Genomic DNA, 21,237 nt, shown 5'->3' with positions numbered 1-21,237 from the left:
AATCTTCTCTTACTTTTTGTTTTTTTGTTTTTTGTTGTTGAGTTGCATGAGTTCCTTGTATATTTTGGATATTAGCCCCTTATCGGAGGCACTGTTTGCAAAAATCTTCTCCCATTCAGTTGGTTGCCTCTTTATTTTGTCGATGGTTTCTTTTGCTGTGCAGCAGCTTTTAAGTTTCATATAGTCCCATTCATTTATTTTAGCTTTTACTTCCCTTGCCTTTGGAGTCAAATTCATAAAATGCTCTGTGAACCCAAGGTCCATAAGTTTAGTGCCAATGTTTTCTTCCATGCAGTTTATTGTTTCAGGTCTGATGCTTAAGTCTTTGATCCATTTTGAATTAATTTTGGTACACGGTGACAGATAGCAGTACAGTTTCATTCTTTTGCACGTGGCTTTCCAATTCTGCCAGCACCATTTATTGAAGAGGCTACCTTTTCTCCATTGCATTTTTGCTTCTTTCTCAAAAATTATCTGTCCATATTTATGTGGTTTTATTTCTGGGTTCTCAATTCTATTCCATTGGTCTACGTGTCTGTTTTTCTGCCAATACCATACTGTTTTGATTATTGTTGCCCTGTAGTACAAGCTGAAGTCATGGATTGTGATACTTCCAGCATTGTTCTTTTTTCTTAAGATTGCTTTGGCTATTCGGGGCCTATTGTGGTTCCAAGCAAATCTGATTAATTTTTTTGTTCTATTTCTTTAAAAAATGCCATTGGGATTTTGATGGGGATTGCACTGAATCCGTATATTGCTTTGGGTAATATGGCCATTTTAACTATGTTGATTCTTCCAATCCATGAACGCAGACTGTCTTTCCATTTCTTTGAGTCTTCTTCAATTTCTTTTAAAAATGTCTTGTAGTTTTCAGCATATAGGTCTTTCACATCCTTGGTTAAGTTTATTCCTAGGTATTTTATTCTTTTTGCTGCAATTGCAAAAGGAATTGTTTTTTGCATTTCTTTTTCTGAGATTTCATTGATAGTATATAGGAATGCAATGGACTTTTGTACGTTGATTTTGTAGCCGGCAGCTTTACCATATTCGTTGATTATTTCTAATACCTTTTTGGGGGAGTCTTTAGGGTTTTCTATATATAGCATCATGTCATCTGCAAAGAGTGATAATTTAACTTCTTCATTCCCAATTTGGATACCTTTCATTTCTTTCTCTTGCCTGGTTGTTCTGGCAAGGACTTCCAACACTATGTTGAAAAGCAGAGGTGATAGGGGACAGCCCTGTCGTGTTCCTGAACGTAGAGCAAACGGCTTCAGTTTTTCACCATTAATTATGAGATTAGCTGAGGGTTTGTCATACATAGCCTTTATTAAGTACAAGTATTTTCCTTCTATACCTATTTTATTAAGTGTTTTAATCATACATGGCTGTTGTATCTTGTCAAATGCTTTTTCTGCATCAATTGATATAATCATATGATTTTTGTCCTTTATTTTGTTTATGTGATGTAGCACATTGATGGATTTGCAGATGTTGAACCATCTTTGTGCCCCTGGGATGAACCCTGCTTGGTTGTGATGGATAATCTTTTTAATGCATTGTTGCATTCAATTTGCTAGAATTTTGTTTTAGGATTTTTGCATCTGTATTCATCAGAGATATTGGTCTGTAGTTTTCTTTTTTGTGTTGTCCTTACCAGGTGTTGGTATCAGGGTAAAGTTGGCCACATAAAATGAGATAGGGAGTACTGTCTCTTCTTCAATTTTTTGGAAGAGTTTGAGCAGGATTGGTATTAGATCCTCTTTGAAGGTTTGGTAGAATTCACTGGTGAAGCCATCTGGTCCCGGACTTTTGTTTTTGGGAAGGTTTTGGAAGAATGGTTCAATTTCGTTACTGGTGATCGGTCTGTTTAGATTTTCCAGTTCTTCATGGTTCAGCCTAGGAAGGCTATATGTATGTATGTAAGAACTTGTCCATTTCTTCTAGGTTATTGGATTTGGTGGCATATAGTCTTTCATAGTATTCTCGGATGATCCTTTCTATTTGCACCCATGATAACTTCCCCTTTTTCATTTCTGATTTTGTTAATTAGTGTCTTCTCTCTTTTTATCTTAGTGAGTCTAGCATGTGTGTGTGATGACGATGATGGGGATGAAAGACAGTTAAATATTCATCCTTCATAGTGGGAGATCAATAAACTATGTTGAAAACAGGGGGGATATTTTAAGGGGCAATTTAAGCCTGATATGTGGAGGTAAATATGGAAAGAACCAGCTAAATTTGTTGAAAGTGGTTATCTGGGGAAGCAGGAAAAGCAGGTGGGGCGTGGCCCAGGAGCTGCAGTTTTTCTATACAGAGTTGTGGAACAACCGAATCTTAAACTGTGTGACAGCAAAACTGGTTTTTAAAAAAGAACTTAGTGGTGATAAAAAGTAAAACAAACAATATTGGTATCTTGCAAATTGCCAGACTTCACTGGTGCACAGGCTCAGTTCCTGGTTCAGCAAGTAAGTGGGTTAGGAGCCATTTGGTGCAGGGTTGAAGGAGAGCCTTTGTCATACCACTCACTCATCCACAGTGTTTTGACCTACATTTGAACTACAGCTTATTTTCATTTTCTAGGGCGAATTTTCCAATTCGGGTTGAATTTCCTTGCTGCTTCTCAATTCTCCTGGGTCACACTTCTTACACACTTCCCCTCTCCTTACTGGCTGTCAGTTTAAGTTTGTTTAGAAAACACAAATTACGTGACATATTAAACTTGACAAACAATGAAAGACAAATCTACTGTTCCCTCTCCCCACAAACCACCTAATTTTTTCAGAATCAATTTTATACTGTCTACACCCCTATTTCTTGTGATTATTGAAAATGAAGATTAACTTACTTCTTTGAGAAAAACACATGCTGAGTCTTGGGATGTGCTTTCATCATATCTCACATAGTATGTAAATCAAGCCAGGATGTTCAGGTATCAGGGATTTTAGTTCTAGGTTTCAGCCCGACCTTAGTTAGGAGGAACTCGTCAACCTGATACCCACGTAGAAAACATTAGTCTTGGCAACTAATCACTGACTTACCGGTTGTTAAATACTGAGAAGGCCGGTTGTCAGGACACACTGGGAAAAAGAAGGACGATCTCTTTTGTCATAAAAGGTAGTCGATATTTTTCCATTTCAGCAATGATCACCCTTACAAGCATTATGTGATACTTAAGAAATAAGAGCCAATTTATCTTTGCTACACTGAAATTTTCCCACTACTTGGCTCCTCTGTGTTGAAAAGAAATGGTGGTATTTGTATCAACTGTCCAGGTGAGGTTTTGTAATTTGCTTAAAACAAAACCAAAGCCAAAACACTTACAGCCATCCTAATTTCAACAAAGGAGTTTTCAGAGTGCTTTTGAGTTCAGCTTGAGTTGTAATTCAGACACAATGCCCAGCAGATCTGCCTTTTCAGCTTGAAGGCGCGCCACCTGGGTCTTTAGCTGTTCCATTTCCTGTTCTGCTACTGCCTTGGGGTCCCCAGTGGGGTCCTGGAAATGACGAGGAACAAAGCAAATTAACTAATCAAACTAAGAACCTGGCTTTCAAACTCAAGTGCTCCACACCCACTGGGAAGGCAGTTTTTCAACATCTTTGTCACCTATGCTTTACAACAGAATATTCCAGCTTGTCCTTGGCAATTTATTTTGACATAACATTTTCATATCATTTTACTGTATTCAAATAACAGCAAATTAAAATCACCTCATGAAAGAAAGGCTTCCTCAGCATGCTGGAATAATCTGATATTATGAAAATAACCAACCAGACCTTGGCAATGGTAGACTTGCAAATTTTAGTCCAGAATATCAGAAAATAAGGATAAAATGCTGCCAAAATTCAACCTCTTGCTTTTTATTTTACTCCACAAGTGCACACCCACCCCCTCGCTCCCCATACCTGTCATGTCCACTTAGAAGCCAAAGCATCAAGGACATCACTTGGCACAGTAACAGCAAAACACAATGAAAGGTCCAAAATTCTCCCAGGTATATAGTCTGGATACTATAATACTCTGGGTTGGTGCTTTAAGATGCTAAACTTAAGTCTGGTGAGAAATAAGCAAATTGAAAGTTCAGAGGCTGGTATGAAAGCTTAAAAAAAATTAAATTTCAGGCTCTATAAACATTAATATTTCACCAATACATCAAGTACGTGTTGTGTTCAGCCAGATGCAATCACTGCATACGACAAAGTCGGAAGAAAGACCCTGTTTAGAGGCAAGGTTTTACTTGGGAGCAGGGAGAACAGACTCGACTCCACACTCAGCTAATCAGTGTACGTGCTGCCATGAGCACATTCACTTAATGTCTTGGCCTCAGTTTACTTGAGTTAGAAAGAAAGACATGGCACACAGGGTCTCTGGTCTCTTCCAGCTCTGACCTTCTCGGCCTCTCTGATTTCCTCCTCAGGAAACCTTCACTACTCTTGAGGGCATGGCACCACCAGAAATATGTACACTTGAGATTGTCAGAGGAGGCAACACATCAGAAAACTGACATGCACCGCACACATACCCCTCTCTGTGACAGCTTTCCTAAGGGATGGTAACCAGGCCCAAAGGTTCGCAGTGGAACCAAAAAGTATCAGAAGGGCATGTGCCTGGAACATAAACCAGCTCGTCCATGAAATGTTAAAAACTGATGGACGGGTATTAGCTTGCAGCAGGGAGGTGCCCCTCCTACCATCGAGATCATGCTCTTCCTTCATTTGCAGCATTTCCTTGCTGGGAAACTAGCACAGGACTTTGAGCAAAGCAACTCCTTGTGAAACGGAAGAGTCAGGTCTGCAAGGAAAGATTAAGAGCCTGTGCCATCTCTCTTAGTAATGACTCACACCAAAGAAACGTACATGTAAAGGAAGGACAACATACAAGGAAAGGTACCACTGAGCCTGGAACCAGGAAGCAGACAGATGAAGGCAAGACTACATAGGATCATTAGGAATCTTCACATTTACCCACCTGATCTGTCAGAAAACATTTTATGGAATGGATTTTTTAAAACTACCTTGGCAGGAAGGTAGGAAATAGAGTTTTATTTTTTTTAAAAAGGAAGAGGCTTAGAGCTTTATTTGACTTTTCTGTCTCCTTATAAAAGAATGTTCCTGGAATGAAGTTTTAAACAAGTGTCTGAGGACCAGGGCTATAAGGCCGTGACACTAGAACCTCTGACTGTCAGGTTAATTTTCTTTTTCACAATTCTGAGCATCTCTTAAATGCCTTTGAGAAAATATGAATCTATTTGTTTGGCCATAGACACCTTGTACTCTAACACTTTAAATGTCTCTCTATTTTACCCCCGAGAGTCTGTTCACTGACTTCCTGGACTAGAACTCCCATGGTTTATTTTCTAGGATCTCAGCCCCAATTCCACCATTTGTCACACTGTCCTCACTTTTAGTCACTTACCATTGACTTTGTGAAACACAGCAACTTCTCTGTCTTTCTCTGTATTTAGATAATATCTCCATCCTACTGTCCTAGCAACGTGCCCAGTTGATATCCCATTCTATAATCCAAGAAGAAAAGCCTGTCTAATGACCTTCGCCTAGCAGTCTGCAATTAAAATTTAAAAACTACTCTGTAGAGACATTATATAGAGTATAATTCAGTGAAATCAAACAGAACCATTAATGCCTCTGCCTCACCCTGAGGATTGGAAGGCAGATCTCTAGAGGAAATTTCCAACTCTCTTCCCTGTGTAGGACAAAACACTTGAGAAGCCCTGATGCTGAGGGGGGATTCCCCCCTGTGGGAACAGTGGCAAACATGGGCCAGCATGAGTGAGACAAGTCCCAGGCCTTGAGAGCTTTACTAAGTGAGGAAGATGACCGCCTAAATCTAAAAACCACCTCAAGGGAGGCAAGGGGTCAGCCCGGGAGGCACAGTTTGGGGGGGAGAAGGCTGATGACCAAGGGTATTAAAGAGCCCCAAGTATCTCATTGTCGCAAATACCCAAGTCTTGTGTCCCAAGGACTCGTTTCTGAGTCCTGCTTGTAGCTCACTTCGACAGATCGCCTACACTGACACAAGCTGTCCACAGTTTCAACTTCTGATCTCAACTTCTTCCAATGCTGGGCTCTGTAAGAAAACCTCCAGGCAGACAATCTCAAACTGCTTCTGGAAGCTTCCTTTTTGGCTTCAATGTGCTAGGTCCCAGCCGGCTGAAGCCAACTGTCAGTTCACCTCCCAAAAGCCAAGGGAGGAAAACCATATAAGACATTTTCTTCCAGAGAATAGAAAATTACTCATATGTCCCAGGTGTAATCATTTCTTCAGAGTATTACACCTCAAAAACATTCAGACAATGAGCGATTTCCCCCCAAACGTGACTTAATGCTCTTCCAACTGGAAGACACGTTGAAGCATCAGTTGTGGTAAGCCTTATCCACAGTGAAACATTTCCAACACTAACATGAATGTATTAAAGCTCAATGTTTCCATTGTCTCACGAGCACGAGTTGATGAGTAGATCACTGATACCAACTGATACTTTTCTAAACAACTTTTCATTCTTTAGATTATTCTATACCATCCCCTTTTCATTACTTTCTTTCCATTTTATTTCTCTGTTCACATTCTTTACCCATTCAAGGAATTAGAGATCATCAAAGTTCAAGGTAAAGTCTCAAGAAAGATCACTGATATCTGGAGTTACGTCCTCCCTGAATCAACCCAGTGCTCTGTCCTCCAAAGAGTTAAGATCCAGGTTTGGAAGAAAATGAACAGCAGTTGTGTCCATGTAAACAAATAATACCCAGTGAGCGCGAGCAACCAGGCAGAGGCTGCGCATCTGCTCTGCTTTGTTTTTCACTAACATCTTTGATACCCACTCTTGGCTGTGAGCGTATTTCCCAGGTTCTTTGGGTCAGTGAAAACACGGCAACCCTGTATAATCTTCTATCACAAGATGACATTTCTTAAACCATCTTTCAGAAGTAAATGTACAATGAAAAGTGATGAATCTATCTTAGACAGAGAGGAAGGACAAGGTCAACAAGTAACACTTCTGAGTAACAGATTTCTTAAAATGCAATTTTATATCACAGACACACACTAAAAACACACTTGGATGGTTCTAGGTAGAGGTCCTTCTGCACTGTCTGTAATGAATACAAAATGTTAGTTTATAACTGCAACATTCTTTTGACTATAATCAATACGGTCAAAGCTTTACAAATTTCTTTCCCCCAACAGTGATTATTCATGGCCCTTAAAACTGCAACCAATCTTCTCAGCAAGAACACTTCTTTCAAGGTAATGCAAAACATCTGTCTAACCTGAACCATGAAAGGCTTTGATCTAGAAGTCCAGACAAATAAGGTTCTACAAATAAGATACTACAAATATTAGTAAAATAAAATCACAGCCAATCAGTCTGCTCACCTGGAATGACATTTCTGTTTTCCCCTTTTAGTTTTCCAAGTTCTTCCTTCAATTTTTCATTTTCATGACTCAAGGCCATTAGGCGTTCTTTGGCTTCTTTGCTCTGGATCTCAAATAACAGGCGTTCTTCTTTCCGTTTCTCTGTCCAGGCTGAAAGCTCCTCAAATCGTCCTTTCATAGCTTGGTTATTTAGCTTCATGGCTTCTGTATGGGGTTCAGAGTGAGGGTGTCACACACCAGGGGACTGAACCTGACTTCATGAATCTCACTGCCCCTCAGACCCCTTCACCAGGAGGCTCTGGATCTAAAGATGCCATGTTGGGCCTGGGCCTAAGGGTCAGCCAGAAGAAGACTGTAGCAAGATGAGGGGCTTTTGTTTTCAGACAGGACCAGCGGGTCTAAGGGTATTTCTAGTCCTCATAAGACTCAAGACAATAAAATTGATTTGGGTACCTCCATATAGCACAAGTACCTGTGTATAACTACAAAGACTAACCAGATTCAAACACAGGTCCTGCCAAAAGCCATGGCTTGAGATATTAGAATGCTTCCTCTTAACAAAGTAATGATATTTAGGACTAACTCTACAATAATAGCAGCCTTCTTTCGTTCTGTTTCCTTTCTTTCGTTCTGTTTCCTTTCAAATTAGCTAAATGTCATTATGCCATTTCCCTGAGACACATAAAATACTTTTTATTCTTACCTTCACCCAAAAGTAAACAATGAAAGCAGCTTTAGCCTTACTGAAAGCTTAATTCTGTGCTCTTTCTGCTCCTTGGGAACCAGACAGAGAGCAGGGAGTTCAACAACAAGCCTTATTACAAAGGGTATTATATTCAGGAAGGTCCAGGGTGAATGGAGAAACACGGGGGCCAGGTGTTGCTTACCTTTCAGCTGATGGTTCTCCATCAGCAGCTTCTTCATTTGCCGCAGCAGCTCCTCTGGGGTGAATGTGTCCAGGTTTGGGTGAGCCAGATTGGGGGGTCCATTTCCTGTGGTTTCGTTGGGGCTGTCCCCCTTTTCAGTTAGGCAGTTAAGCTATTGGTGGGACATGGCAACAGATCCTATGGAAAAGTTACAAACAGAAAATATAGCTGTCCGTCCTCTGCAAGGGCTCCCCATGAATCCCCCCAAATCCATTAGCAATTGCTAATATGTATTCCAAAAGTTGCCTACTTTCCCTCCCATCATATTTTGAATATTTTTTGACTCTTTTAAACAAAGGCTATCCTAGCTCAGTGTGTATGTGTGTGCACTTGGATGCCTGTGCATATGGGTGTGTAAAGGGGTACAGTGAGGAGCTGGGAAATGGAGGAGGAAGAAAAGGGCAAAAGGGCACGGCATCATGATGATCAGGAATCTTAGCAAGAGTCATTCAAGAGGATTTCCACATATATATATATATATATATATATATATATATATATATATATATATGTATGTAAATATATGTATATCTGTGGATATGGGCAAAGCATCAATAAGCTGATTTTCCCATGCACATCATTCCATTCGAGTCTCCATATTGTGGGTGAATTGCATGGTATGTTAAGTATATTTCAATAAGCTGTTAACCTCCATATTTTATTTCTTGTATTTTTGGCTAAGAAGAAAGGGAGAACTAACACATTTCAGATACTCACTATGTCCCGAATCACTGCATCAGACACGTCAGTTTCTAATCCTCACGGAAACTCAATTATATTTATTTTACAGGTGACAGAGCTGAGTTCACTGAGGTTTTATAGCTCTTCCAAGGTCACTTAAGAGGCACAACCAAGTAGCAAGGATGACTCCAAACCCAGACCTATAGGACCATAAAGGGATGACTGAATATTTAGGCTTCAATATTGGATCATTTTGCAAAGCACACTAAAAAGACTAAGAAATCTCGCCTAGTTATTGCATGTTCTGAGACTGTTTTAAGCATACCATTAACCTCTAGCGGGGGCAAAGCCGACGTCAATAAGAGACAAGTGTATCCCCACTCCACCTCTGTAGGGCCTATCACCTGGGCAAACAGAACTCTCTTCTCATGACTGGCTACATGCTACAGGCAAACATTTTCTTTTACACATTTCATGAAGAAGATGATAAGCCTTTTCACGAAACCCTGCAGTCAGTGAGGACGAGGAGAGAGAAGTCCACTCTCTGATGTCTCACTGCATCATCACGACTAAGAGTGCTCTCCCAGTGCCCATACAAGAAAAGGCAACCAAACACACTAATGCAGGGTGGTACTTCCTCCCGATCCAACAGGAGGCGGCACCTGGGCTCTCTGGGGGTCCCCTGGAACCAGGAGACTGGCGACCTGCCTTTGGTCTAAAGGTACTTGTAGGAAATCAGAGATGGAGCTACTACTGATGGGACAGCAGGCCCCCAACAGTGTCACCTGTGTGACGTCTCCCTAGGGCAGCTAGCACAAGGAAAGGCATTCTCATGAGATTCTTTAATGAAGATGGCAATGTTGGGAAGTAAAAAAACACTGATAAAGTACAATATTCAAGTGTGAGCCGTTGAAGTCACCAATGTGCCCCATATCCCAATTCGTTTAGCAAAGAGGATACTGCTGACGTGTGCTCTCTGATAGTATCAGGGGACGAGAACGAACTGCTTTTGTTTTCCACAATAAAATAATCTGGATTATTTTGCATAAAATAATTTGGACAAAAATAATTTGAATAAAGCCAGTTTCTGGCTTTCTGTAAAATTCAGTTTTATACAGAATGATGTTGGTGCTAACATTTCATAAAATGGGTTTTTACTTAGTATCGGTGTTCCCATCAATTTTGCAGAGGAATACTAAAATTCTAGGTAATAGACTGAAAGATAAAATCCTTGTAACGTGTATCATTTACTTGTCCACATTAAATTTCCTCAGGTATTCAGTGATTACACTACACTTCGAAAAAGTAAATGGAAATATTTTACAGATTTTTTGAAAAAGTACCTAAGCAGGTATCCACAAATGTGTTTCGTTCCATTTTATTATATGCACACATTTCTCCTTAATAGTTTTTCCAAGAGAGGGGAAAGAGAAGGAAAGGAGAGGGGAGGAGAGAGGGAGGAAAGAAAACCACCCAGATATTTGTCCTCTTTGACTATCCTTTATGCCTCTACCAAGTCTTCAGACACACCACAAAGAAGTTAAACAGGTTCTAATTATTACATTGGTGCTTCTCACTTTTCCATGTTGCCCAGATTTTATAAGGACACCAGGAAAAAAATAGGGTTATACTAAGGGAGACATAGAATAAACACTGGGTGCCAATAACCAGATGTGTGACCTCCAGATGTCACCTGACCTCTTGTGATGGTTAGCAAATGTGACTTATGTAGCAAATGGTCATTACAGTACTTTTCAGCTCAAAAAGTGTTCTTAAGCTTCTAATAAGGTCACAGTCCAACCCATACCATTCAACACATGCACCCTAACAGCCTCAGGGCCATGCCACCCTCTCACACTAATAATACACATGCCTATCCTAGTTATAGTAAAGCCTTTGCTATTCAGCACTGTTAGGAAAAATTATTTGGTAATGCAGATGTCACAGTAAATAAACAGTTAGCCTGTATGCTGAATATAAGTATGTAAATACCAAAATGATAAGCATGTAAATTAGTACCAAAATATTACTAACAGCAATTTAACTGACTTGTGGTGACTCAAAGAGAACTTTATGATTTTAGAATATTTCAAGGGGCCTCATTATGATTTATCACAGTACAGTGCATATGTGAAAGGTCTCTTGGTAGAATGCCACTTAGAAGAAGCTGAGTACTTACCCTGTTTTTAACAACACCTTGAGCTACTTTCAATGAAACACAGAGATGTATTATACATCCTTGAACGCATCTTCAAAGGTTATGGAAATTGGCACTAAGCCATTTATTCCAAGGTTCTACCTGATTCCAGATTTTTCCATAAAAGTCCAACTAATGTGGATCTGAAATGTGTCATTTACAAGCAAAGGTGATATTTAACTACAGAAGGCTGAATTGATTTAACACGGGATTTGTCAAGATTTCCCTGATGAGGAAGAAAGAGAGCTACATAGAAGGTCCAAAGATCAAAAGCAAAATCTCGGGGATTTTATTCCCAGATCCACTATTTGAATTCCCGATTATATATTTTTATCATTCTTAACTCCAGAATGATAAATTCTGGAATTGCTTAACTACTTGTAGTTATAGCAATGGCTTGACTTTGTAGGCATGAGCTTAAATCTCATCCCTGAGTTGGGCTTTAAAATGATCCAGTCCAACTCCTTATTCTGGCTCTGGCGGCCCAAGATGGCGGATCAGACATTTAACCCTGGTCTTGAACAAAAGAAAAATAAGAAAAAAATAAGTCTTGTCTGGCTTTTGCGGCAGATGGTCATATAGACCAGGCGTAAATGACATCAATGACAGAAACTATGAGCAATGACCTTAGCAGGCAACTGCCCATTATATTACAGGATCGTTCTGATTGTCAGAAAGTCATTTTGTATTGAACTTAAATCTGCCTTATACTGACTTCCACCCACTAGACATTGGACCAGTGGGAATACCGCTGTTTCCCCAAAAATAAAACCTGGCCGGGCAATCAACTCTAATGCATCTTGCGGAGCAAAAATTAATATAAGACCCGGACTTATTTTACTATAAGACCCAGTCTTATCTAACATAATACCTGTCTTATATTAATTTTTGCTCCACAAGACGCTTTAGAGCTAATTGTCCGGCTAGGTCTTATTTTCGGGGAAGCACAATAATACAGAATAAGTCTAACCCTACACTGTTGTGATTGATTCTCCAAATTTGCTGATTAAGTATTCATAGGTTCAATCCCCATGTGAATGAAGAAATTTTAAACAGTGAAAACCTATTTGGTGATCTGAGACAAAAGCTGGTTATTGGCAAATTCCGGTTTGGGTTCACAAGGAAGCTGAGTGACATTCTGTCGCATCCAGCGCAACAGGGGCAGTGAGGGTGCGAGAAGGGGCGGTTTGGGTTAAGTTTTTAAGAAAGAAACAAACAGAGACTTAATGCAGTTAAATCTCTCTGAAGGCCAGGGGTCTCTCAGTCTCAGAGGACTGGAGCCCAGAATAAGGCCTACGGGGGGTTTTTATTGAATAGGTATACAAAAACAAGAGAAACCAACCTTGTTTCTTACACAGTCTCTGAAACTCACACATCATAACAGAAAAACATTTATCTCAATCACCCATTGTCAGTCAACAGCTGAAGCACAAGGTCCCACAATGTCCTAATTAAGGTATGTACCCTTTGTCAGTCAACAGCTGAAGCACAAGGTCCCACAATGTCCTAAATTAAGGTTATTTTGTAACAGTGCCCTTGAGCTAAGTGGAGAGAACTGATCTTTATTGTTTTTGTAACTTCTCTCACAAACAGGTGCCAGGGAAAAGCCAGAGCCGGCAACAGCTTTTCCCAGGCAGGGGGAAGGGGAGGCTAGGCCCCTTCCCATATTTTTCTAAAGCAGCTCATTGGGGGTCCCCACTCGGTTCCGCCTGGCTTAGGTTGTATCTCCTGTGAGATATCTTACCCGTCTTTGGCTGCAAACCTTCTTTTGGGGACCAGACAGAGAGACCTAAGGTGTAAACTTGAGGATGGAACAAAGTCCCAGAAAGGCACAGTCTCACAGACTCTTCTTTCCTTAAGGAAAGACACGGGGGGACAGTTGGCTAGGCTGTTGTGTGACTACAACATTCCAAGACTGCATCAACTAAACCCATCCCCATCCTGGGGAAATAACTCTAAGTATGTATCCTTCTAGGGGAATAAAAACAACGCTCATCTTTTATGCCAGAAATGGTATTCTGATTTTGTAATTGGGTAATATACGGAAAATGAAAATAGATTTCACCTCATCATCCCAGGCAGAAACCTGGGAGTTGTGTTTGATTCTTCCCATTTCCTCTTCCTCTAAGTCTAATGGGTCACTAATGGGTCACCAAAGGCTGTCACTTCCGCCCCCTCTCCGTCCTCGCCAGCTTAGGTCAGACCCTTCTTGTATTGTCTGGACTATAGATATCAACGTTGCACTCTACAGAGTACAGGATTTCTGCCTATTTTGTCCACAGCACCTAGGACATTACCTGGTATATTTGGGGGTCCAACAAATACTTGCTGAATGAAATTTCATAGCCTCCTACACAGTCTGACTCTCAGATCGTTCCCTCTCAGCCCACTGTTTTTTTTCCCCAACATGAGCTCATCTGGCTGCTTAAAACCCTTCCCATACAAGACAGAGGTCCAGCTCCTTCCTGAGAGACAAATAGGGCCTTTCAGGATCTGTCTGTCACTTAGTCACCAATATCATCTCCTGTCGCCATGCCACTCACACCCAGAGGACATTACAGAGCTCACAGTTCCCTGCACTCTTGCTTCTACGCCCTTGTATCTGTGTTCTGCCCTGTGCTTCAAATGAATGGCCCCCTTTTGCCCTGACAAACAGCCACTGGACAGTTCAATGTCCAGCTCAAGGAGATGTCCCGTTCTTTCCTCTGTGTACCCAATAGCGCGTTCCACCTGTGTTCCACCTCCCTGGCCCTTTTCTGCAAAGTGTTCACCCCATGCCCGTCCATCTTCCTGTCCAACTTAGGCCATGGTCTCTATTTCATTCTTCCCAGATACTGGCACAGATACAGCAGGCCCTCAGGAAATGTTTGTTGAAATGATATGAAAATATAGTTTAACAAGGTATTTTAAAGTCTAACACTAATGAAACACTTCCTGCTGTGTAGGTGACAAACCCACACGCTAGTATTACGAGTTTTGCTACAGTTCTACGGCATTCACTTCCAGATTCTTAAATTCAACTTTTAAAACTTACCTTGAAAATTAGTACTGTTTTTTATATTACTATTAGGTTGGTGCAAAAGTAATTGAGGTTTTTGCATTCATTTTTAACCTTTTAAGCCACAATTACTTTTGCACCAACTTAATGCAAAGGTATCTGGACATCATTTCATAACATATATTCTGTTATTCAATCCTCATGCACATCAAAGTGAAAACAATGAAAACTTGTAATATATTTTTTTCTGCATGAAATAGATGTTAATTTCAAAAAGACAAAGTTTACTTTTTTCCTTTTCCTTTGTATTTACTGTTCCATAGATTCCAAAGAACATATCACACAGTTCAAGTATCTAGAAAACTCACAAGAAGCAGGGCTCGGAGATCTACTTAAAGGGGCGGCTTCCACAGTAAGGTAATAAATACAATGACCAGTTCCTTTCAACAATAAGTTTCTTTTGGTTTTTGGAGGGTTTATTTGGATTCCATAGCATAAGACGCAACCTGAGGTCAATTACACAAAGACACTACTTTTATAATGCTGTTCACAATATCTAAAGAACTACTGAAACCGTCCCAGCAGAAAAGCGGACCGTTCATCCCAAAGACTCTAATCATTGTCTCCTCTCTCCAGGGTAGTCCCTTCCAGGGCGGTCCCTGGCCCGGCCTCCTCAGGGTCTCCCAGCTGACTACAGACTGGGCAGGGCCTGAGGGTTAGCCTGGCCCCTAGACAAAGAGCAAGGGGGGTTTGCCGTTCACATTGCCACTTGCTGAACCAGATCTCAGGCTTTCCATGTCCTACCACCACTTTACGGGCCTACAGCTTTGGTTTTCCTTAAATATGTCTGTGGCACACATTTCCGTACAACAGTTTTCCTGGTGGAGGAGGCAGACGAACCTGGTTTCATTTTCTCTGTTCCATGTTTATTGTCTCCAGCTTACACATCTCCAACAGTAAAAGCAATTCCTCAGCCTCATGAAACATTCACATTCTCTGTCTAAATACAAGTATAAAAGTATGTATATACACATTTACACACACACACACGTACTAGACACAACGGTTTATGAAGATTCCTTTCAGGTGGCTGTTCAGTATCCCACCACCTGAGAGAAGTCATTTGTTCTCCAGTGTTCCTGGGCCGTTTCCTAAAGCTCGAGTAGTTTTCAGTTTTTCACGTCTCCCAAAGGTGTAACCTTAACCACTTCCCTTGTAATGAGGCACTAGCTGCACGTGATTCCCAACCCGCGGGAGGGTATCACTTTAAACCACGTTTGCGACCTACAGAGGAAAGTCACCTGCCGCCAGCCAGGCCGGTGCAGAGGGGGGAAGGGCGCTGAGGGATGGCCGCCCTCGCGGCCCTTTCCCACCAGGTGAGGATCCGCCGGGAACTGGAAACCCTCCCACAGGAGGGGACGCCCCACCCCTCGCCACCCACTCCCCTACTGGCTCAGGATGGCAGGGAAGGGGTCTGCGGGAACAGCTTCCAGGGTAGATAGAGAAGGAGCCACCGCCTCGCCCAACCCCTACCCGCCCCCGGCCCCGGACCACCCCGCGCGCGCGCTCCCGCCTTTTCCCGGTCACTGCTTCCTCGGCATCGTGCCCGCCGGGGGAGGCTCGGTACCCGGATGCAAACGCGGACCAGAGGACACGCGGGAGGGCGGCAGCGGGGACTCGGGGAGCCTCGGGCTGACTTGCCGCCTTGCGACCCCGCCCAGCGACGCTCAGCTGACTGCCGTATGGGCTTCCCCGCCGCGGCGGGGAATGTCCCGAGCCCCGCCCCGACAGGCCCCGCGCCCCGACAGGCCCCGCCCCGACAGGCCCCGCCCCCGACAGGCCCCGCCCCCGACAGGCCCCGCCCCCGACAGGCCCCGCCCCCGACAGGCCGCCCCGCCCCCGACAGGCCCCGCCCTCCGAAGGCTCCAGCCCACCGAGGGCCCTGCCCCAAGTGTCCTTCCGCCCCTCTTCCCTGTGCCGACTCCCGCTGGCTCTAGGCGCCGACCGGGATAATGAGGATTGCGCCAAGGTGTCAGTGTGATAACCGTGACGAACGGCGTTAATCAAAATAAATTATTAATTAAACCATGTGTGCGGAGTCGTTCTTCCCCGCGGGGGTCCCTATATAAAGCCATATCCACAGGGGGTCGCTGCACCCCGTGGAAAGAGGAGGATGGTCCCAAGCATCCTTGGAACTAGGCGTCGATCTCTATTAAAAGCCTTACATCTGGATGTAGGTAACTGAGCACGCATGGCTTTCCACCTGATTTTACGCTTAAAATAGACCTTTAAAGGCTGCGGGATGCTTTTTCCGCTTTTGTTACCAGGGAACAAAACACCTGGTTTTGTTCCTGGATGTGTCAGCTGCCCCAGGCAGGGGGATTACTGCATTGACCTGGATTGTACCTGGGAAGCAGGGGTATTGCTCTACTGGACCAGAGGAGGGAAGATGCTTCCGGATTTGTCAGAATTAAAAGGAAGGAAACAAGACGAGGAAGGAGGGAGAACCGCGCGAGTTTGCAGTGTAAGCACGGTGAGCAGGAACGAGCACACCTGACGCAGAAGTCATCTGATCTCAGCGGTCGGAGCACCAGGCAGGCAATGGGACCCTCGAGCAAGACTGGAAAACAGCAATTAGGGCGGGGTTGCAGGTGGTCTGGAAGAGTGTCTGGGAGCCGGTTTGCGCTGAAGACCAAGAAGGACGTCATACCTGGAAGCCTTGATTTTGGAATGAAGGAGCTGACGCTGCTGAAATCAGTGGGAATAAGCAGCGTGTGGATGAGCATCCACGCTGCTCACTGATGAGATGGAAATGAGCCGCAGACACGGGGATGCGGGGGAATCCTAATACAAGTGGCAAGAGGCATATGCTCCCTTTCCTGGCATCCTGGAAAGATTCCGCAGGATTCTGCTTCGCTATCTAGACCGCCTGCTCCGGGCCGGCTCCTCCTGCCTGGCCCTTCACACCACCCTGAGGTTAACCCCCGGGAGCAGAGCAGGGGCAGCTAGCGAGTTAGTAACTGCCCCCAGACTCACTTCCAGAGCGCCCCTCCTGGGCCTGGTAGGCGTGCCTGGGCTGAGTCACACTCCACTGGGCTTTCTTCTATTTTAAACCATAGTAAGGTAAGATGAACTGAGTATGAGAGAAGCTGGGGAGGGGGGAGGGGATAGGGGGGTGGGACTGGAGGAAGCTCATATGCAATGCTGCCCATGCTACAGAGTGGGAAGGTTGGGGATGAGTTTCTGGTACAGAAAGTGGTCAAGGGAATTTTCTCTCCACCTCCTTGCTCCCAGCAGGAAGGGCCTCTGAGGCATTGAGCACCTCCACCACTTCTTACTATGCAGCTATGTGACCTTGGACAAATTACACGCTGGTGCTGTGCCTCATTCGCTCTCTGTAAAATGGGGGCAGGACTACGGATCCCTAATAACAAAAAGTTCCGAGAACCAAACCCTTTCTTAATTCACTTAAAGACAAACCTGACCTAAACTGATGTACATAAAGCCTTTTACAGGCTTTAGACCACTTGTGATTATTTGTTTCCCTGAAGGCACATTGACTAGTTTGTATGAGAAGTGCTTCAGATCCTCTTGGGGAGTTATGTTATATAAATTACAGGCATGTGTTACCTTGCTAACATCCAAACAATTCTGAATTCTGAATCAGAGCTTGCTGCAAAGGCTTGAAATGTACAGCACCTACTGCCTCGTGTCCTGGTGAGGATTAAAGGAAGAATGCATGTAAAATGCTCAGAACAATGCCTGGTGCAGTGTTAATTGTATTATTAGATTGCTAGTGTTAGAGCCGGCTTTGTTTCTCAGCCTGACTAGTCCAGGCGGTACCTCATTTCTCTGTCACACTTCCACGAGTAGATGGACTCTAAGTGCCCCTAAGAAAACTGAAACTGTACCTTGCTTTTAGCTGTTCGCTGATGTGGTTTTGTGGTAGGGTATTTAGGGAGGTACTCCTTCGTTTATGTAAATGATCTCTGTGCTCCTCCCCACCCCCTAGCTCCTTCTGTTTGAAGAAGGCAGCTAATCCCTGTGTTTCCTACTTCAAGGGCATTTGCACCATCCTTTTGAGAGAGCTCATTCTCACTAAACACCTTATATATCCCAGGTGTCATGGTGGGGAAAGGGGAGATAGGCTGGATGGGGTAGGGGGCTTTTCAGCAGTTGGAGAGAAGAATGACTACTCTAGAGTGGAAGGGGTGGGGATTGGTGGTCTCCTGAGCCCCTGCCGCACCAGGCAAGCTCTTGGTGTCACACAGCTGTGTGATGCATCTATTAGATCTAGAGAACCTGGCCCCACAGTTTTGGCAGATTCTGGAGTCCACACTTGTCACTGGAAATAATAGAGCAGCCTGCCTTCTCCTTAGAAGAACCCTTGTGTTGGGTAATGAGGGTATCAGCAGCAAGATTAATGGGCTGAAGAACAAGTGGTCCTGATTCCAATGGTACTGAAGGCCCTTCTAGATTTTTGCAAGACCCTAGAGAAGGAGAACCTCCACTCCAGGCCGCAGTGATGCCTGACAGTGGATCTCCCTACATCCCTCCTGGCACGGGCTGAGTGGAAAGTAAAGCTATGTAATATTTTTATGTACATCTGAGCTAGTAAACTAATATTCATACTTGGGACACCAGATCCAAAAGATCTACCTAGACCATGATTGTATATATATAGATATGAAATGTCTGGAAAAGGGAAACAGAGACAGAAAGCAGACCTGGGCTTGGCTGGTGCTGGGAGTAGCTTTGACTGCAAACAAGCTCGAGGGTATTTTTGGGGTGATGAAAATATTCTAAAACTGGATTGTAATGACTGCACAACTATTAGTGTAATTAAAATCACTGAGTTTACAGTTATAATGGATGAATTTTGTGGCATGTAAATTATACTTCAGTCGAGTTGCAGAAAAACACCAAAAAGAACAGTAGAGCCTGAGGTAAATAATCATATTGTCCCAGAAAGGATATGTCCCTTCTCCTGTTGGGCCAACATCTACTCAGTAGCTGAGCTGGTCTGGGCTTCCTTTGAGCTTTAGATTCAGTTCACCATTGACTCCAAATATTCTGAGGATGGGTTCCTCGAAAAGTTCAACAGAATTACCACATGACCCAGCAATCCCACTTCTAGACATACACCTGAATGAATTGGAAAGAGGGACTCAGACTGATTTCCTCTTACTCATATGCAGCATCTGCTTGTACAGTCTGAGGAGTGAGGTGTGTAATCGAGGCCTCCATCAGAAAGAGGCTCTGGGAGTAGACTCTCAACTGCCGCCAATTTGCAGCAGATTCAGCCAAGTATCTTGAATCCCAGGGAAAATGGCACCGCTTTATGAAACGCCAGAGAGTGTGTGTTTGTATGTGTGTGTGTGTGTGTGTGTGTGTGTGTGTGTGTGTGTGTGTGGTCCTTGTTCCTCTCCTTCATCCTATGTCCCTAACACAGTCTCTCCCCCAAATTCCTGGAGACTTAATTGTCTTCTGTGAGATGATAAAAGCCAGCTCCCACGCACACTGGCCCCAGCTCCCATTGATGCTTTCTCAACCTGTGCATCCTGCTCCGACCTTCTTTTGCCTCAGCCATTCCATAGCCCATGCCAAAGAGGTCTGCTCCAAACTGAGACCTGACCATGCTGGTCCCCTGCTGAGATGCCCTTGGGAGATTCGATCCCCATCTCCTACCAGCTTACGCATTCATGCCCACCGCACCCGTGTCATTTCCAGTCACCTTGCAGTGTTGTCCCTGTCACACTGCGTGTATGTCTTTCCTTGCTACCCTTCTCATGCTGTCTGCCCACTTCCATTCCCTTCCTCTGTTCCTGGCTTCTATCCTTTTGTTCTTTGAGGCTCAGCTCAGCTGAAACCTCCTCCAGCCATTCTTCAGATTGGGTTGGGTGCCCCATCCCTGTGTGTCTATAATAACATTAGCAGGCTTTGACTGCTGTGCTTACAACCTTGCACCCATGGGGCTTTGTTCTGTTTGTTTGTTTTGATCTTTTTTCTTTCTATTCTGTAAGCGACTTAGGGAGAAATCACGTATTGAGATTCTCACCCCCATCTCTACCCCAGCTTTATAGCTACAGAGCATAGAACAGTGGCTCTCTCATTGAAATCAATCAATAAATGCTTCTTAATTATCAAATGTGTGTGTGTGTGTGTGTGTTTGGGATATGGCGGAGGTTAACAGTTGTCCAATTATCTATTGCTGTATAACAACCCCCCTCCCAACCACACAATTTTTGGCTTAAAACTGTTAAAATAAAAAACAAACAGAGACCAACCTTGAAAATTCCCTGAGCAGATAAAATTAGTTTAGTCATACCAGCAAAGCTTAATTTAGCTGATTTTGCAAGTCTAACTTGACCTGGTTCATTTCTTGCTTATGCCTCTGGAAATCAGAAGCAAAACTTGAACTCTTTCCCAAGGTTGATATGAGGTAACTGCTGACCTATTTCCCTGTCATTTAAGAAAATTCTAATGTAATAACCAATCCCTGTGAAGAACAGTCACTGCTTTCTCACTCTATAAGCTGTGAGATTTATAGCAATATTCCATGTTTGGGTTTGAAATGTTCTTACTTTGCAAACTGTCTTTTGGTGTGAACCCAATAACCTTTTACTAATCACTACTTTGGTGATTTGTTGGTTTTACTTCTGTTATTTCTGAACTTTTGACAAAACAGTAACAATTATTTTGCTCATGAATGTGGGAGTTAGTCGGGCTCTGCTTGGCGGTTCTTGACTGAATTCTTTCGGCAGTCAGATGGCATCTCAAAACCTGGGAAGACTCAAAGGGCTGGGGCTCCGTGGGCTCCTTCCCCCCTGTATACCTCCCACTCCATGCACATGGCTGCTTCAGGGTAGCTAGACTTCTTCCATATGATCCAAAGTGGACTTCCTCTGCCCTGCCACCCCCCCCATTCTGATTGTCATCTATTCAGTTTTGGGAGGGTACAGCCCCCAGACTCCAAGATGGTTTTGGAGGTGTGGTTTTCCTACTTTCAGTGTCTCTTTGACTAAGTTTCAGGTCAGTTGCTC

At 43.4% G+C, this 21,237-nt stretch overlaps 1 protein-coding gene across 1 annotated transcript; it reads right to left on the bottom strand.

The window, feature by feature from the left end:
* Positions 1 to 1,633: 1,633 nt before the first annotated feature.
* Positions 1,634 to 15,944, bottom strand: LOC148759144 (optineurin-like). Its single transcript, XM_088796393.1, has 4 exons — positions 15,749 to 15,944; positions 8,280 to 8,456; positions 7,393 to 7,596; positions 1,634 to 3,496 (listed from the first exon to the last, which is right to left on the bottom strand). The coding sequence occupies exons 2-4, from the start codon at positions 8,314 to 8,316 to the stop codon at positions 3,417 to 3,419; spliced, it is 321 nt and encodes a 106-aa protein (XP_088652519.1). The 5' UTR covers positions 8,317 to 8,456; positions 15,749 to 15,944; the 3' UTR covers positions 1,634 to 3,416.
* Positions 15,945 to 21,237: the final 5,293 nt, after the last annotated feature.

The sequence above is a fragment of the Rhinolophus sinicus genome, chromosome 1 (genome assembly GCF_057876585.1).
Source record: "Rhinolophus sinicus isolate RSI-liver-muscle chromosome 1, RSI-T2T, whole genome shotgun sequence".
NCBI classification, from domain to species: domain Eukaryota; kingdom Metazoa; phylum Chordata; class Mammalia; order Chiroptera; family Rhinolophidae; genus Rhinolophus; species Rhinolophus sinicus.
Note: the sequence above shows the minus strand (reverse complement) of the source record. Positions and strands in the feature narration are given on the sequence as shown.

What these genes read in the sequence shown, in the direction of transcription:
- LOC148759144 (XM_088796393.1), bottom strand. Translation starts at nt 8,316, where the DNA reads ATGAAGAAGCTGCTGATGGAGAACCATCAGCTGAAAG. An exon ending in GGAGAACCATCAGCTGAAAG is followed by an intron (nt 7,597 to 8,279) that starts GTAAGCAACACC and finishes AACCCCATACAG; the next exon opens with AAGCCATGAAGCTAAATAAC. An exon ending in AAACAGAAATGTCATTCCAG is followed by an intron (nt 3,497 to 7,392) that starts GTGAGCAGACTG and finishes CGTCATTTCCAG; the next exon opens with GACCCCACTGGGGACCCCAA.